Source organism: Octopus sinensis, linkage group LG6, assembly GCF_006345805.1.
Source record: "Octopus sinensis linkage group LG6, ASM634580v1, whole genome shotgun sequence".
Lineage (NCBI taxonomy): Eukaryota > Metazoa > Mollusca > Cephalopoda > Octopoda > Octopodidae > Octopus > Octopus sinensis.
Genome location: NC_043002.1, coordinates 78,997,880 through 79,017,621, shown reverse-complemented (window position 1 = coordinate 79,017,621; position 19,742 = coordinate 78,997,880). Strand labels below are relative to the sequence as shown.

Genomic DNA, 19,742 nt, shown 5'->3' with positions numbered 1-19,742 from the left:
TTTTGACATTTTATGTGTAAATTTCGAATGCAGTATAGCTGAGAAAACAGAAAGATTGGGTATTTTACCATTATAAGACAAAAAAGTTGCCAGAAAGTGGCTACAGGACTTGAACCTGTACCCCTGACATGACTGTTTATTAACTTTGTTCAAATACCATTTGTCTTTCGTTTGCAGACCTGGGAAGACCCAAATTTTGTAACCCCAGATACAAACACTAAGGGAGATTCTGACCCAATTGATGTTTGTGAAATTGGATCAAAGGTAAGTTGAAAAAATTAGGCATTGATTTTAACCCTTTAGCATTCAAATTTCTGTGTTAAATGTAATGCTTATTTATTCATATTGATTTGAATTAGTCATGTATTACCTTGTAGATTTTAGATTTCAATGACGTAATTGTTTATTTTTAGAATAATATTGTAGGGTAAGTGAGAGGCTAGATCTGGCTAGTTTGAAGATAAAGTAGATTATTTTGGCTGGATATGGCTGGTTTAATTGCTAAAAGGTCAATCTTTTTTATACTAAACTGCATGTGACTGCTCTTGGTTGAATGATACCAACTCAACTGTTTTAAAGTCGTCTAAAATAAGATCACTTTAAAAGGTAACTCTGAGTTGCAGTAGAACTGTCAGTGACCAGATTGCAATTGGTGTGACATTTTTTTGACACTAAGAAGTAAATGTTAGAGAAGTTGAGTCTGTATTTTTGAATGGCTAATATGCATCCTCCACACTGTTTGAATTTCAACACACAGTCCCAGATCAAATCACTTGCCAGACAAATCTCTGAAGTGTGTGTGTGTAAGAGATACATCCTCTTTAACCTCCAGAAAAACACCATTAAATTTTTTTTTTAAATGTATATTGATGATTTAGGTGTTATAGCGTTAACACATTTTCAATAATTAATCTACTCTTCAGATCCACAAACGGGGTGCTGTTATCCAAGTGAAAGTCCTCGGAGTGATGTGCCTTATTGATGAAGGTATATTTTACTCTTTCTCTCCTGTCTTGCATCCATATTTGTTTTTCTGTTCAATGAATAGTTTGAAATTTTGTTTTTATCAAAATTAATTAAAATTTATAAGTTTCTTAATTACACATAAATCTGTAGATTATAAACAAAGAAAACAAACTGGAACAGTAGAGCTGTAGCAATTAAGCCATTGTGAAGAGTCATTCTTGTAATGGGGGCAATTTTTTTAATAGTTGAGAAACAAAAGCTTAATTGTGAACTTTCATTTAGGTCTACTTGATCTCCTCTGTTGTATAGATGTAGCTTTGTAACATTTTGATGTGATCTACACAGCCAATATATTGAATATATTGATTAAGCAAACATAATTATAATGTGATATGACAGAGAAAGCTGAATAAGAGAGAAATTCCCAACAGCTGGAGAAGATAAACACTTTTGAAACATATTGTAAATCTAAACAATGGATTGAGTGGGTGTATTTAAAAAGTATTGATTTGAAATAGAGATAAGAACTTGTGTCCTGGGTGAGCAGTAGTGGATGATCAGATCTATGATCAACCATATCATTTTTCAGTTTTTTTGGTGACTTCGTCTACCACACTAATTTCAGATATATCATCTTTTAACATGTTTACCATGCTGGCATAGGTTGGCTGGTCTTTTGTGAGGCACCAGACTCCAGTCTGATTTGGCAAAATTTTCTACAGCTGAATTCCCTTCCTAATGCCTACCCACTTTACAGTGTGTGCTGGGCGCTTTTACATGGCACTGTCATGAGTGCTTTACACCAACAGAAGGATCAGTCTTAACATTGCTGCTGCAGAGTATGGGTCTTCTTGAGTATGGCCAGGTGCCTGAAAGATTTAGTTTCCTGAGGTCATTCAGTGTGTATGTGTGTGCCTGCCGGCCAAAGCCAACCTTGCTGATGCTGGTGTCATGTAAAAAGCATCCACTCTACTCTGTAAAGTGGTAGGAGTTAATAAGGACATTCAGCTGTAAACACCATGCCAGAACAGTAGAGCTTGGTGCACATCTCTGGCTATCCAGCTCCTGTCAAATCATCCAACCCATGCCAGAATGGAAGATGTATGTTAAATGATGTTGGTGATAGATATAATATACAACAGGCTTCCTTATGGTTTCCGTTTACTAGTTCCACTTACAAGACAATGGTTGACCCAAGATTTCAGAAGTCACTTACCCAAGTGACTTCTGTAATCAAACCAGCCATGCAGTGAGATAAAACTTGAGTCTATGTGTGTACACAGAGGAAAATGCTGTCTTTTATTTATTGTATAAATTACCACCATATTAATTTTTTGTGAGTGAGTCCACTTGAGAATAAACCTACAAATTTTAGCTGATACTGTGTATGCAAACTAATGAGAATTAAATGCACTAGATATATCATTGTAAACAGCTTGTGTTCATTGTTTAACGTCTGTTTTCCATGCTGGCATGGGTTGGATGGTTCAACTGGGGTCTGGGAAACCAGGAGGCTGCACCAGGCTCCAGTCTGATCTGGCAGTGTTTCTACAGCTGGATGCCCTTCCTAATGTCAACCACTCCGCAATTGTAGTGGGTGCTTTTTACGTGCCACCGGCATGGGAGCCATAGGGGCTGGCATCAGCCACGTTACCTGATTTAACAAAGTGCATAATAATGACAGCTATACAAGTGCAGTTTCAACATATACAGTTGAGGATCTGGTATTCTGTTGCTGACAGTATTTTTGATACTTGAAACTGTTGTAAGTTGATCTGTCTTTTCCTGTCCATTGTAATAACGTTGAAACAGAGATAGCAGTTTATGATTGTTTATTGTAAACTAATTATTTAAACTATTGTAAACTATACAAGGCACACAGCTGTGTGGTAAGTAGCTTGCTTACATGGTTCCGGGTTCAGTTCCACTGTGTGGCACCTTGGACAAGTGTCTTCTACTATAGCCCCAGGTCGACCAAAGCCCTATGAGTGGATTTGGTAGACAGAAACTGAAAGAAGCTCATCGTGTGTATAAATGTGTGTGTTTGTGTGCCTGTGTTTGTCCTCTCCCATCATCACTTGTCAACCGATGTTGGTGTGTTTATCTCCCCCGTAACTTAGTGGTTTGGCAAAAGAGACTGATAGAATAAGTACTAGGCTTACAAAGAATAAGTCCTAGGGTCGATGTGTTCGACCAAAGGCAGTGCTCCAGCATGGCTGCAGGCAAATGACTGAAATTAAAAAAGAATAAAAGAATATTGTAGCCTATTGTAAACTAATTATTCTACACATGTAGTCGCAGGTCAAATCTACAGGAGGTTTATTCTGTAGTTTATTTATTGTATTTTGTAGCATGTCTTGCATGTTTACAAACAGAACTTTGTTCCTAATTCTAGCAAAGTACTATGGATTTTTTATCTCTTTAATTTCAGGAGAGACTGATTGGAAAGTTCTAGCAATTGATGTTACCGATCCATTAGCCAGTGATTTAAATGGTAAGTTTTAGAATTATTTTTGCTGATTTTTATGGCACTGTATTCTGTCCAATTATTTTTTTTTTTCAGTCAAAGATTACTTAATACTTGTGTGTGTATTATAAATACATGTGTTTCTAGCCTGAGAGGATGATTGTAAAAATTTTAACAATTTTTATAAATTGTTGGAACATATATTAATATTCCCACATATTTTGCATATATAAAAAATAAATAAAACATCTATTTTTGGAGTGATGGTGACTTGGATGGAGGTCTGCATTAAAATTGAAATGATCCATAAAAATAAGTTTTTTTCTTTTTTCTTTTTTTGCTAGTAGAACACCTATAATCTTTATTTTAAAGAGATGGTAAATACTTATGTGGAATAACCCTATTATTTAACTGGTATTATTTCTACACAGGTTGACATCATGATTTTGTGATATTGTTCAGCTTGTATGTTCTGCCTGGAGGTTATGACACTCCAGATCATATTAAACATTGTTCATTGGCATGTTGTGAATTCAAATCTATATTGCTTCAAGCCTCAGTTCACTTAGAAATATAAATCTCTTAGTGAACTGGCTTAACCTTGAAGTCCACTTGTCATCTCAATCTGCCTTGTTATCAATTCTGAAAAGTCTTATATACTGATAACATTCTGTCTTAGTTGTGTTAATCTATCAGTATTACAATCTGAATTTCCTTCAAGTCTCCTCGTGATTTTAAAGTCGAGATGACATTACATTTATAATTAGAGTAGTGTTCTCATAACATTTGTATTAAAGATGGAGAGTGTGTAATTTTTCATGAAGTTAGCTGCCGCTACTTTCCAATTGGGTTGGTATGCTATTTCCTGCAGAATATTGATCTAGAGCCCAGACAACTGAAAAAAAAAGCCATCAAGATAAGGCATACCAATTGAAATTAACTCAATTGTGGCTCTGGTTGGCAAGAGGCCACCCTTCTACAGGCAAAAACTAATTAAGTTTTCACTGCTCCATTCAGGTGTAATGCTTGTGACTCTGAGATACCTGTTCATAATATGGAAAGATTTCCAATAATGCAATGGATTCAGAACAGAAGCTTGCAATACCTCTGAGTAGCTTTTGCAATTTCTGCATAGAGCAAAGAATCTCGGTTTATTTCAGCTATGTTCACATTTTTGTTCTTACTCTTAATCTCTGTTTCTTTTGTGTTTTAGATGTCGATGACATAGAAAAATCAATGCCTGGATTTTTAAAGGTAAGTTAAGACTTAATTCTGGAATTACGTTTTAGCATTGCTGTAGCAATCATTTGAAAAAGTGCTTTTCGGTTGATTGGAATTTGGAATACATATTCCACATTGGAAATACAAACAAGCCTAAATAAAACATTTATGGTTGAGAAATATGCATCCCATAATGGCAGTAAATATTCTGAAATTCAGCTATTTAACATTTGAGTCTGTTAGAATGTTTTAAGAATGGATTGATATATTATTGTTTGGTTTCATGCTCTCCTGCATGCACTCCATGAATTATCTGTTTTGGCAGACATGAACAAACATCAGCAAATAATTTCTTTACAGATTCCTATAAACAAGAACTTGTGCTCTTAAATTCGTCAGCCTGTTAAGGTAGCTTTGGTTACGGAGGTACACAATATGATTGAACCATATTGTGTACTTATTGCACAGTGAATCACATGTTAGATACAGGCATCATCCAAAGAGAAGATGTGTTCTCTGATGATGAAAACCAACAGTGATCAAATATTCATGTTCAAATCTGCCAGAATGTATTAAGAATGAATAAATGCATTGTTATTTTCAAAGTATCCAGTATTTAAAAAAAAAAAAAAAATCCAATGATAATTGCATCTTTCAACTCACCTCCACCGTATTTCATCACTTTTCTTTGGTATAGCTTCTGTTTGGAGCCTATGTGGTTAGCTATATTTAGACAGTGAATTGGCCAAGTTCTTAGTTGGATTGAATGCCTCATAGTATTTGTTCTAAATCTGTGCATTCTGAGTTCAAATCCTGCCCAGATCAGTTTTGTCATTCATCCTTCTTAGGGCCAATAAAGCAGCTTTAACCCAGGATACAAGATTGGCAGAACTGCGAGGGGGATCAGGCAAGATGTTATATCTTTCTGACTTTTGTAGCATTCTAACAGCAAAACTAACATTCTAACACTGTTGCCAAACTATCAACCAAAGTCGTCAGCCTTTTCTTTGAATAAACTTTGGTGTGTGTGTGTGTGTGTGTGTGTGGGAGGAGCAACAGAAGACTTGCATGTAAAGGCAACTGCCAATTTTCTTCTAAAATTTGTCCAAGCCCCTGCATACATGTGCAACTGACTGTTTTTCTTCCAGTCACACGTCTCTTGTAGAAATTTAAATCCATTGTTAACATTAACCTCACCTTGTCTGAGGTCTTTTGTCAAACAAATCGCTAAAAAAATTTTGATGGATTTCCTGTTGTGATTTGAAATCGCTGATGTAAAAAAAAAAAAAAAAAAAAAAAAAAAAAAAAAAAAATGCAAGCGATTTTCATGCAAGATTTTCTCCTTTTCATGGCTTTTGCAAGTTAAATTTTTTTCTTTATAGTAGCTAAGAAATTTAATGAAAACACTGCATTGAATTGCAGAGTTATCTCTCTTAGATCACAAGCTGTTCATTGCGTAGATGGATTAAAATAGAGGCTACTGAGAATTGTTCCAATAAGTCAAGTTATATATCTGTTAATAATAATAATAAGGTTTCTGAATTGTCATTAATCTTTAAAATAAAAATTTTAGGACTATCTTTGTCCTTTGCATCACCTTTGCTAGACACTTGGACAATTTTAACATTTTTCCCTTTAATATTTCCTTATTTACTTAGGCAACCTATGAATGGTTCCGTTACTATAAAGTGCCTGATGGAAAACAAGAAAATCAGTTTGCTTTCAATGGGGAAGCTAAAAACAAGGTAAACCTTCATTCATCTTCACTTTTTCATGTTTTGTTTCAGTTGTTACTGTTTTATAACTTGCTTTAATCCCTCATTCAGATTATTTTATCAAATGGAATGCTTTTTTATTTACACATGGCTGGAAAGCAAGCAGCTTAATCACACAACCATATCTTTACTATCCCTTCACCCTTTTTTTCTCTCTCTCCATTTAAAAAAATTTTCTTATTTACCCTTTAATCCTGTCTGTTGAAGAGTGTAGGCTCAAAATGTAAAAGACTTTTCCATTCTTCCTGAGCGTTAAACTAATACACTTGCTTGTTGTTCTTACACTTGTCTTTGTCTAACATTCACTTTCCCATGCGTGTGTGGGTTGGATGAATTTTGTTGAGGGAGGTAGATTTCCTATGACTCTTTCCTCCTACCAACCCTCACCTGTTTCCAGGCAAAGTACTGTTTCCTATGATCAGACAGGTTTCCATAGAAAATAGAAAATGAATGACACTGATTATATGAGAGCAACACTCATTTACAAGTATCACATTACCAAGGCAAAAAGACATGTATAATAATATGCATATTTGTGTTAATGAGGACATGTGAAACTGCCATTCACAATCTAAAGAAAAAAAAAAAAGATTCATTGTATACATTTCTTAATAAACGAATGTCCTGTAATTCTACAGGCATGTGCAAATTAATGCAATGAAATAAAAGAAACAGTTGAAAAACAAGTAGGAATTGACAACATGAGCAGCTGACCATAAGAAGCCTGCCTCAAAAAAGTTTCATCTATCCTGTAACAGCTTGAAGAAAAAATGTAAAAATGTTGATGAATGCAAAATTATACCAGAGTAAATTTGTATTTGTGTCTGTATTTCCAGTAGCTAAAACAATCCTATGATGTAATTATTTTAGGATATCTGATTGAATCACTTCCTATACAAACACAACTGAATACGACTCACTGCAGATATATACAATTGTATATTCATGTAAAGTCCTACTCTCTTTTACTCTTTACTCTTTTACTTGTTTCAGTCATTTAAATGCAGCCATGCTAGAGCACTGCCTTTAGTCGAAGAAATCGACCCCAGGACTTATTCTGTGTAAGCCTAATACTTATATCGGTCTCTTTTGCCGAGCTGCTAAGTTATGGGGATGTAAACACACCATCAACGGTTGTCAAGTGATGTTGGGGGGGGGGACATATATATATTATATATACACACACACACACACACACACACACACACACACACACACACACACGACGGGCTTTCTTTTAGTTTCCATCTACCAAATCCACTCACAAGGCTTTGGTCGGTCCAAGGCTATAGTAGACACTTGCCCAAGGTGTCAGGCAGCGGGACTGAACCCGGAACCATCTGGTTGGTAAGCAAGCTATTTACCACACAGCCACTCCTTGTCCTGTTTAACATTTTCAATTGTTATTAGCAGTGATGAAACCTATCACTGCAAGATAAGTCCTGGGAGAAAATTCTCCATCTAGACTTGTGTAAACACATTTTGTTTTGGTCTATGAATGACACCATTAGCTCATAGAATGCATGTGTTTCTGCATTGTTCTTTGTCAGTTAGTAATAACTCTGTTTCTCACAACCTGGTAAATATCCAATTATTGAAACAGTGAAAGAGATGTATGCTGGCATGCAAATAGCCTGGTCAGGCTAAAGTTAAATAATTGTCATATGAAGTAGCTTTCCGGATATATTTTATTCAAAGCTGTTTTTTGTGACAATTATACAGAATTGTCTTAATTAAAAGTGGTGTTTAACCTTTCAGCATTCACATTATTCTGTCAAATGTAATGCTTATTTATTCACATTGTTTTGAATTCATCATGCATTACCTTGTAGCTTTAAGATTTTGATGAGGTAACTGTTAAGTTTTTGGGTGCTACTTTGGTGTGTGATCTACAAGGGAGATTACTTTAGGTTACTTATTTTCATACTTAGCATTTTAAATGTATAAGTAAACCATATAATAATTAAAATATGCACATACATCAATCACCAAAGTAAATTTGCTCATGTAGACCACACAGAAAGAAGCACTAACACAAAGTAAAACTAAGAAGTAACCTAAAGTAATCTCCCTTTAAATTGTAGATCATATGCCAAAGGGACACCTTTTTTTTTCTCTCTCCTTAAATGTGAATTTAGTGCTGGTTTATTGTAAAAATACAACTGCCTTTGTCTTGTTGCTGATCGCATTGTAATAATTTTTGGCCAACATCTTTTTTTTTAGAAATTGAAAAGTAAATTAAAAAGTAACCTAAAGTAATTTCCCTTGTAGCTTACATGCCAGAGTAGTACCAGTTTTTGAATGATAAGTAGGATTGGTGTGAGAGGCCATATCTGGCCAGTTTGAACATAAAACAGGTGGAATATTTTGGCTGGATATGGCTGGTTTAAATGCTAAAATGTTAAAAAAATAAACTGTTACAATTAGTCAATGCCTTTTTTTTTTTATAGGCTTATGCTCTGAAAATTGTTACTGAGACTCATGAACAATGGGAGAAACTGATGAATAAAATGACTGATGCTGAAGGAATCCGATGGTATGCATTTATTTTCTGTTTTATTGAGAATCTGATAAATTCTACAGAATTTACAACACATATCCATTTCATGACAATGTTTCTTTGTAAGCTTCTTATAGTCTTTTATCTTTCAATAGTTTGTCATTTGATTGTGGCCATGCTGGGGTGCCACCTTGAAGGGTTTTAGTTGAAGGAATTGGCCCTGAACTTATTTTTAAGCCTAGTACTTATCCTATCGGTCTCTTTTGCTGAACCAATAAGTTGCGTGAACGTAAACATATCAGCACCAGTTGTCAAGCGGTGATGGGGAACAAACACATGCACAAATATATACATATATGATGGACTTCTTTCAGTTTCCATCTACCAAATCCATTCAGGACTCTAGTTGACGCGAGGCTATAGTAGATGCTTGCCCAAGGTGTCACACTGGGACCATGTGGTTGGGTAGCAAGTTTATCACATAGTCACGCCTGTGTTGATTTAAAAAAAATTTTTTTTTTAGATTTTAAAATTTAGTTCTAATTATTTATTCAAATGAATATTTCTTACATCACTGGTCCACCATCATTTTTGATTGTGTGTATATTTATCATAAGGATTTAAAAAATGTGAAAATTCTCTAGCTGAAAATGTAGATAAAGCTATAAAAACTAAGGTAAATAGCATGCTTTGGTCCAGTGGTAGAATGTCATATTTACAGATGTGGTTTCGGATCCCACAGGCAGCCTTTGAGTTTTCTATCCAAGACATCAAATGGCCCTTTTTTGTATTTGCTGTGCAATGATTTTAAGAAATCAAAAATAAATAGCTTCTTTATAACTTTCATTTATTTCGAAATATATTCAACCATAAGGTAATTTGACAAAACTGGATCGGATTATTAACTAAATGATTGGCTCCACATGACTTGAGAATCCTGGGATTATGGGCCATTGCATTTTGTATTAAAGGATACTTGGCACTTGTCATTTATGTATTGTTCTGTAATTTGTTACTTCTGGTAAATCAACATATATATAAAAACAAAAATGCATATAGAGAAAATCACATCTTTAATTGTAGAATTCACCTTACAAAGCTAACAGTTGTTTTTATTGTATTAGATATAGAAAATATCATTGAAATTAATATTTCTGAATATACATGCTAACGCGTTTTCAAGGTGTTCCAAAATTAGTTGGATGTGTATTTTACTTAGATTTACTGGTGTCTTATTGTTGGATATAGTAAACCAAATTTGTTTAAAACTGAGTGCTTTATTGATATCTGCCTGAACTATCTTAACCCTCCCATCTCCTTTTTTTCTTTTTATATACACATACTGTATTTTTGGGCAGTAAGGTGCATGGACATATAATATACGCCCTGATTTTAGCAAGCCTAATCTATTAAAAAAAAAAGCAACCAAAAACTGCAGCTAATTGTAAATCCTCTCACTGAATGTCTCGCACATTTTCATGTATAGGAACCATGAAAATATAGACTGATGCTGTTTGGTATTCTATTATGGTGGGCTAAGTTATAATATTTTACCTTACCACAACCAAATATCACTACTGTCCTCCACTTTCACCAGTATTATCCATTATTAATACTGAGTCCTACCCAAAGCCTGATCATTAGTATATAAGGTGCAGAAGGGCATTTGATGGTGGGGTTTTTTTTTTTTTTATTAATTATATGCTGGAAAACGTGTGTGTGTGTGTGTGTGTGTGTGTGTGTGTGATTTTGATATTTCATTTTTATGAGAGGCAGCTTGCAAGAAGATACATATGTGCCATCTTTTACCCTGCATATAGTTGTATTGTTTTGACTTTTATAATTGCATGCTCTGGTTTCCCTACCAGAAATTAGTGCTTACATTCACTGTAACAACTGCATTAAGTCTAAAGCAATGCAAGTAAATGTTCTGAAATATTGTAATTTCAGTGAAAATACCAGTGTTGCTAACAGTCCTTATACTATAACAAAGGACGAAGCACAGGCTGTCGTCAATAATGTAAGTATAATACTTTATCACTAATCTGTTATTATCAATAATCTATTGCAAGCAGGCTGTATATTTGATTTTTTTTTTTTGTATGGGTTTCATTCTTTTATTTTACTTGTTTTAGTCATTTGATTGCAGCCATGCTGGAGCACCACCTTGAAGGGTTTTAGTCAAATTGACCCCTGGGCTTTTTCTTTTCTTTTTTTGTTTTTGTTAAAATACTTAGCCTTTTGCTGAACCACTAAGTTATGGGGATGTAGACACACCAACACTAGTTGTCAAGCAGTAATGGTGGGATGAACACACACACACACACACACACGCGCGTGTGTGCGACAAGCTTCTTTCAATTTCCATCTTCCAAATCCACTCACAATGCTTTGGTCAGCACAAGACTATTAAAAAATACTTGCCCAAGCTTCTTTGCAGTGGGGCTGAACCTGGAACCATGTTCTCCATACTTGCTTAAGTTGGAGTGTCATCTTAGTTGAGTCAGTTCTTATTTAAAGTTACTACCAACCTGAATGGTTTGGAGGACCATATCATGCTTAGTCCTCTCAGTTTTTGTATAGTTCCTTTAGCTGGGTGCCCTTAACACAAACTACTTTAGAATGTATTTAGTGCATTTTATCATGGTACCAGCACTAGAACAGTCAAGGCTTTGGGCCATCCTAAAGAATCTCTTTGTGACCCTAAATTGTCTCTACTGGTTTTACCAACTGCTTTCCAAAAGTGCACTGAGTGTATTTTATCATGGCATGTGCATTAGAATTCAAGAGGACTTTAGTTCTGTATTTAAGAGATGAGGAATTATGTACATTATTTACATTTGACGGATATTTGTCCTCATCTTGTTGTTAACACAATGTTTCAGCTGATATACCCTCCAGCCTTCGTCAGTGTCTTAGGGAAATTTCGAACCTGGGTTCTCATTCCTAAGGTATTTTTCAATGTTGTTGTTGTTATCCAGGTCACTGCTTGGAATTGAACTCTGAATCTTGGGGTTAGTAGCCCGCGTTCTTAACCACAATGCCATATGCCTGTGGCTGGAGGTATATCAGCTGAAATGTTGTGTTAACAAGATGAGGACAAGTATCTGTCATTTGTAAATAATGTAAATAAGAGTAACTTTGTTACTTATTTAATACCTGTTTTCTATGCTGGCATGGGTCGAGTGATTTGACAGGGTCTGATGAGCTGCAGAGCTGTGTCAGGCTCCAATGTCTTCTTTAATATGGTTTCTGCAGCTGAATGCCCATCCTAACACCACCAACCACTTTATGGTGTGTACTGGGTGCTTTAGAGATGAGGAGTTTCTATATACATACCAGTAATATCTTGTATTAAGTACACAGCTTGGTTCTTTAATCTAGATTAATTCCATTTCCATGTATTTCTTCTGCAGGCTCCTGATGCTGGTCCTCCTGCTGAATTACCAAGTGATGGTAGGTATTTTTCATTGAAATAGTTCAAATAACTTCACCTTCACATTATTTCTCTCTCTCTCTCTTCTACTTCATCATTTAGCATCTACCTTCCATGCTGGCAAAGCTTTTGAGGTCAAAATGTATAACTTTCAATTTCGAGAACATTATTCTCATATTAGCTTTGTATGGAAGATCTGACTACTATTTCTAGCAGGTCAAACATCTAGATTCTCTTTTTCCTCCCTACCTCTCATTTTCTTCCTTTCTCTCTCTCTCTCATGTGTTTTTGTTTGGTCAGTTGATGTTAACAGTTGTATACAATTGCTACTAATAATTACTTGAACTGTGAAGTAGGAGTAAAGCGTGAGCAAACAAACAGTTGTATAGGAGACAATAACAGATGATGACAATTGTAAAGGTAGAACTTATAACCATGTACTTAGTAGTCCAACACATCAACAACATGGCTATTGTGCCTTTATTAATATAACAAACTTTCCAGATACTGATGGTCCGGAACCTCTTATTTGTACTAATTTACTTAAATAAAATGAAATACAGATACCTGTATATTATTGTAATTAATTAACCATTCATTCCTGTATTTCTATTGATATACACTTCTTAATCCTTTTTGCCCCTTGTGGAGCAAAGGCCTCAACAGTTGTTTTCCACTTTTTGCAGTCAGTTTCTTGGCTGCTTCCCATGTCAGGTGGTCCTGAGCTTGTCCAAAATGCTCCACTTCCATGTCTGCTTCGGGCGTCTTCGGTTCCTTTTCCCCTGCGGGTTCTAGTCAAGTGCTTGTCATGTCGCATTTGAGGGTTCTTTCAGCAGTGTCCCCCCCGATCCATCTCCATTTCCTTTGTCTAATCTGAACACCTTTGACTTAATTGATTTTTAAAATAGTGAAGAATTTATTAAAATACCTCTGATTTTTACGATGGTGTTTGGAACATAAATTAACATGAAATTTTGATGGACCTTTTTAATGTAGATCATTTAAAAAAAAAAAAAGAAATTCTTATCGTAGGACTAGGGTCAGTCTTTATTAATATCACACAAACTTTCCAGATACTGATAGTTCAGAACCTCTTGTAATTACAGTAATATACAGGCACCCGTATTTCCTTTTTATTTATTAACCCTTTCGTTACCATATTTCAGTTGAAATTCACTACCTTTATCTTATAGAATTTTTAAAATGAAGAATTTAAGCTGGTGTTTGGAACGTAAATTAACACAAGATTTTGGAAGTTTATAATTCAGATCACTTTAACCCATGAATGCATAGTGTCCAGAAAAATTACTATTGCTCGTTAAGTAAACTACCTATTGAGCTTATTTTTTGTATAGTCTGCTTCTAAACTAGTGCTCTATGAGTGAACAGGTGCTGTTTACAAACAAACCAACTATACACATGTATGGAACAAACAACAGTAATTTTTCCTACGTCCATTTTTCTGGACATTACACGTTAATCGGTTAAAATAGAGAGGACTAGGAGCAGTTTCAGATGGGTTAATATCAAAGGGTTGAGTAAATTTAATACTTGTTTAATTAAGTGTTGACCAAGGTGACCACTCTTGGCTCTGAAAAATGAGTAATCACGAAAAGTTTCTGAACTAAGGTTCCCAGGAAATTGATGTACCTGTGATTGTTTGGAAGAAGGGAAAAAAATAATTGAAAATTGACTGAACCAAATTAATGACAATGATGATGGTTTTGTATTATCAGTGCAGGTCATTCAGTGCGAGTTTATTTTTTTTATTGAAGATATCGAGTTGAGGATTTTGTTTTCAAAACTAATTACATGATGTCCATATTCTAACTATTGTTTCTCTCTCTCTTTTCAGTGGATCAATGGCATTATGTAACCAAGTAAGAGATCTAAACAGATGATGCATATATATGTATATATACATATATGCACCTACACACACATGTACATATACAAACATATAGAGCAGCGACATTTTGGGTTGTTTTGATACATAATCAACAGAATACAGATCGGCATATTTTTTTTTTTTCACCCATAAAAAAATTAATCTTGTTTTAATAAATTATTAACATTTTAACCAAATCTCTTGCCTTCCCATTTTGCTTTCTGTTATTATTTAGCAATTTCAAATAGAGCTGAAATAAGTGGTTAATGATGTAGAGAAGAAAGCTAATCAACTGGAGCAGTAATGTGGTTTCAATTTCTAATTAAAACCAGTTCACTTCACATTGTTAGAACAAACTCAAAGATGGCAATATCCACTTACCCATTCCTTAAGACTTTAGCATTTAAACTGGTCATATAAGGCCTAAATATTGTATGTTTTATGTTCAAACTGCCCAGCCTCTTGCTCTTACCCTGTAGTCATTCTGGAAATAATCACATAAGCAAAATCTGGAGCCTACAATTGATCAGGCATTATCTCATAACTTCAAGATTTCAATGATGATGATGATCATCGTTTAATGTCTGCTAATGCCAACTACTCCAAGAGTGTAGTTGGTGCTTTTTACGTGCCACTGGCACGGGAGCCATTTAGGTGGCACTGGCATCAGCTTTCAGAGATACATTGTATGGTAGGCATGAGCCTGGATTTAGCCAATTAGACTGTTTAGGCTGAATAAAATAGGTTTAAATACTAAATGGTTAAGATTTGGGGAAAATGTAAAATCCCCCCCCCTATTAATATGAATTTCAGGTATTTTTTTTTTGTTTTTTTTTTTTGAGGGGGGAATGCCATTACATTAAGATTATGTCATTAGCTATTGTTTGATTAAACTATATTTATTCTGGAGGAAACACTTTTGTCTCTTATTCCTTCTCTAACCCAACCCATTGGGCCACTTATTTTACCTTTTTAACCAAGAAATTATTCCAATGGAATCTAAAAATCTATTTCAATATTTACTTTATTTATTTTCAGGCTGCCTTGTTTAAAGCTGAAATCTGCTCTTTGAGTAGATTTTTGGTTTGTTGAGACATTGGGGAAAATTTCAGAGACTTTTAAGTCGTCAGTTATACATTAGAAAACTTGTACATATACTTAAAAATAAAATGTTAAGAAAATTATGACTGAAGCATGATTTTTTTCGCTTCCAAATTGGCTAATGAAGCGGACCAATGGCAAAAAGCATTCCATATTAGACCATCTTGTCTTTTCCCCTATGTATAACTAATCTCGGAAGTAGATTAGTATTGTTCATTTTCAAGATGGTAGGTGTGTAATTGAAAGAGGAGTTAATGGGTTTACCCTGCCCCCCCCCTCAGTTGAACAAGCTTTATCAGCCTCATTAACAATTGTGATATTAACTTTTGTGATATGGCTAAAGCTATGAACATCATCTTTTATTTGTAAGGAGTCAATATATTGATTTATTGCACATGCAATGTCTATTGTGTGTATATATATATATTTTTTATACACAATGAAAAATTAGTCCTTGTATAAAAAATTACATTGTAGTTTGAAGTAATCTTCAGAGAAACCTATTTGCAGTAAGTTACTGGCAATTCACTCTGTCCAATTAATCTCCTGAGTAACTGATGGAGAAAAGGGTTTGATACCAAACTAATTTGTTAATAGACTCTTAAGCAGCAGTTTAAAGTGATTAAAGGGGTGCAGGTTCACTTTGACTTCCTTACATCTGGTGTAATAATATACTGGAGAGATAATCCTGGTAGCTCAAGTGAAAAATGTTCAGTTATAAATTTTTAATGAGTTGGTCTGGAAGGAGGAGTTGTGCTCAGACCCTGTGAGAGCAGGCAGGTAGCATACAATCTGAATGACCATATTTTACTTGCTGGACAGTCTAACAATTTTTTTTTCTTTGTAAAAGAATAGAAGAAACATTGTTATAATATTCTAAAAGCATCCTAGCACTGTAGTGTTCTAATAGCGCTGTTATGTCTTTCATTTAGTTTTCAATACCCATATTGCGATAAATTTATTTATCAACAGTAAATTACATTTTGCCAGCAACCAATCGAAAATAGATTCTGTTGGTCAAAGTTGACCATAGATCTTTTCATATTTGTTGTGCTGGCTTTGGCAAGTTTTCTTAACCCTTCAAGCATTCAAACTGGCCAGATCTAGCCTTTCACACCTTGAAGACAGCTGCTAGTTGCCTATGTAAGTCCTCCTCTCTACAATATTGATGTTTATCCAAAGAAAAGACTGCTGATTTTTGTCCCATGCAGCTTGTGATCAATAATGTGAGCATTGTTCTCAAAACAGACCCAGAACATAACATAACATCTTGCCTGACTCCCTAAGTTCTCCTAATCCACTTTTCTGGATTGTTTTTATTGGCCTTGACACAATGGGAGGTTTTGTTGACATTAGATCAGGAGAAGGAAACATGTGATAGTAATTACATCCACTGGAGCAGTGAGTAGCTTGTATTTTGCCAGACACTCAACTCGCTTCACATGCTACTGTGTGTGTGTGTAAATGAAGAACAATTAACAGAATCTTTATCGTATTTTCTATGTTGGCCTTCTTTGAATGACGACCGCAAACAGCCATTTATACACACTGGAAGAGACAAACTGCAGTCTGACAAAATAGCTGATACATATAGCTCTGGGACTACACTGTCATGACTGGAGAGATATGCTAAATTCACAATGGCAAATCTGTATTTGCTTGGCTGGAGAATAGAAACCCGAGTATAGAAGTTGTTAAAAGAACTGTTCAGCATTCTGAATCTGTTCTTGTTGGTGAATGAGGATGTAGTTGTCACTGCACCAGCCTCAACATATTCTGAAGTTTAGCACCAAATATTTATCTTTATAAGCCTTGACGTTGTTGGTTTAAGTGGAGGATGCACTGGACAATATAGTCAGTCATCTATTGTCTATAAAGACTGGATTGCCATGGTTGGAATTCCTTTGATCATAAAGCCTCCTCAGTCTGGGCTGACTTGGGATGAAACAATTACAATCAATGGGTTGATTCAGTCACAAAAACATAAAAAGAAAACAGTCAGAATATATCAAGGAGTACAAATACTTTATTTAGGTTTTTTTTAATTATTTTTACAAACTAACCATCAGGTTTAGTTTCCTATTAATGGAGCTGTTGATGATTATTTTTAGTGTGTAATAGTTACTTAATTAGTAGTGAGTCATGTGACAGTGCAACAGAAAAAAAAAAAAGATGCAGATATTTTTAAAAATCAAAATCCAATCCTAATAGAATATATGAAACAAATGTCTATTTAAAGAAAGGGAGTAAAAGATATACTGGGTATAATAGAGGGAGAATAACTGTCCAGTTCACAAATACTTAATTGGAAGGGGTAATGTTTCTTTTTTTTTTTTTTCTTTGGCTTGGACTTTCAAATTGAGAAAAACAAATTAGCAGAAGAGTATAAAACAAACTAAATAATTAACATTTTTTGAAATAGTTTTACATAAAAATTCAAATATTATTTTAATATGAAACGAATTTTGATCTCAGTTTTTTAGTTTGCTATTTCAAACTTTAAAGAAAAAAATTACATCCACAATTAAAATATTATTAGCCTGTTTAGTTATCAATTATTTTAAGGTGATTACAAAATTCAATTGACCTGATCAGTAAGTTACACGAGTTAAGCTGGTTGCAGCACCAGAGACTCTCCAGATCTCTCAATGATTTTGACATTAATATTTTGTGTTCAAACATCGTTGATAGTCAAACCTTGCCTGTAAACAGGGATTATCTCCCCTACCTACTAATAGTAATTCTGTAGTTTATCAGGAGTAATAAACATTTGGTTATTCCTAAGTCGATAAAGCTTAACGACTTCTTACCTTCCCCTCGTTTTTTCCTTATATCATTGTAATCAATTGAGGCAGTGGTGGTGAGGGATTGGATTTTTGTTTCTTTTGCTTATAATTTTTTTATATAGTTTTCACATAATTGTGTAAGAAGGAATGAAGAGAATGAGAGACTAAATTTCCATCATCTCTTGCAAGACTTTGCCAGTCTACGCATGTGTCGTTCTACAACAGATTTAAGTGGAAATATAACAACATGTTTGTCAAGACGAACGGGACCCATTTCTTTGAATTTTGGCCCAGCTTTCATTCGCATTAAGACTCGACGTCCTGAAATGAAACACAAAAGGCAATTTTAAGTGAGGAGTTAATTTGACATCACTAAAAGTACAGAGGTAACGGTGGAAAGAGAAGTAAAGAAGATAATAATGTATTTAGACTATCAAATTTCAAAAGGTCTTGGAGTTAATATTTACACATAGGAAGATATTTTATAGACATTGCCATCTCGATTCTTGATGGCTATCTGTAAGGGACTTGTCAAAACAGGTGATTGGCTTGCCATCTTGTCTGAAGAATGTTCCAAAAGCATTACACTTCAAGCTTGTTGATATGGAGAATTTTGAAACTGTCACATAATTTAGTACCTAAATTTTACTGCCATATGTCAACAACATTCTGATTTACAGAGTAAAGAAATCTTTTTGCTAATGGAAGCAGCAGTTTCCCAAACCCCTCCTATCTATTTAATACTTAAATTACTGTACAATAAATATAATTATCTTAACCAAGGCGCAGGAGTGGCTGTGTGGTAAGTAGCTTGCTAACCAACCACATGGTTCCGGGTTCAGTTCCACTGCGTGGCATCTTGGGCAAGTGAAAGAAGCCTGTCGTATATATGTGTGTTTGTTCCCCTAGCATTGCTTGACAACCGTTGCTGGTGTGTTTACGTCCCCGTCACTTAGCAGTTCGGCAAAAGAGACCGATAGAATAAGTACTGGGCTTACAAAGAATGTCCCAGGGTCGAGTTGCTCGACTAAAGGTGGTGCTCCAGCATGGCCACAGTCAAATGACTGAAACAAGTAAAAAAAAAAAAGTAAATGAAAGAGGATTTTTTTTTTTCTGTGGTTGCTTGATCCATTACAAAATGCAGGGTGCAATTTGAGACCAATTTGCTACTATTTAAAAGGAAAATGGGTAAGTCAAGGCTTGAATGTCATCATCTGACATATTTGACTTTAAATCAAAAGCCAGATGCTCATGAATTGGGTTTTTATTACAGTTGCTGCTGTAAGCTTTAGTTGCTAGACTAATGGCTACATGGTCAGATGTTCAAACCTTAGTATAGTTAAAGTATTTAATTCCATTCTATTTGTGAGCTTATTGAAGATCATACAAATAAACTGGTTAAGGGGTATTTAACTGGTAGAGATGCTATGGTATTTCTAAATAAAGCTCACATTTTTATGGGAGAAATAGAATAAATTCAAATAAACATCCACAAAGATGCTGAAATAGTATAAGTATACTAGTATTGTGACTAGGAATGTTCATACTTCACATTGTATACATCATCAAAAGCCATAGTTATTGAATACAGCTTTCAAAGAA

General features: G+C 34.7%; 2 protein-coding genes across 2 annotated transcripts in view; one reads left to right on the top strand and one right to left on the bottom strand.

Moving 5' to 3' along the window:
- The window catches only part of LOC115213471 (inorganic pyrophosphatase), a 43,035-nt gene extending 28,585 nt beyond the window's left edge, over window positions 1-14,450 (top strand). Inside the window, exons 4-12 of the mRNA XM_029782464.2 lie at window positions 178-264; window positions 924-987; window positions 3,398-3,460; window positions 4,647-4,687; window positions 6,313-6,399; window positions 8,880-8,965; window positions 10,880-10,949; window positions 12,346-12,385; window positions 14,221-14,450. Of these exons, the coding sequence (XP_029638324.2) occupies window positions 178-264; window positions 924-987; window positions 3,398-3,460; window positions 4,647-4,687; window positions 6,313-6,399; window positions 8,880-8,965; window positions 10,880-10,949; window positions 12,346-12,385; window positions 14,221-14,249 (567 nt within the window). The 3' untranslated portion in view covers window positions 14,250-14,450. The remainder of the gene's footprint in view (window positions 1-177; window positions 265-923; window positions 988-3,397; window positions 3,461-4,646; window positions 4,688-6,312; window positions 6,400-8,879; window positions 8,966-10,879; window positions 10,950-12,345; window positions 12,386-14,220) is intronic.
- A 2,912-nt stretch (window positions 14,451-17,362) lies between these two features.
- Window positions 17,363-19,742, bottom strand: part of LOC115212738 (murinoglobulin-1) — a 184,609-nt gene continuing 182,229 nt past the window's right edge. The window contains exon 38 of the mRNA XM_029781387.2: window positions 17,363-18,461. Coding sequence (XP_029637247.1) covers window positions 18,316-18,461 — 146 coding nt within the window. The 3' untranslated portion in view covers window positions 17,363-18,315. The remainder of the gene's footprint in view (window positions 18,462-19,742) is intronic.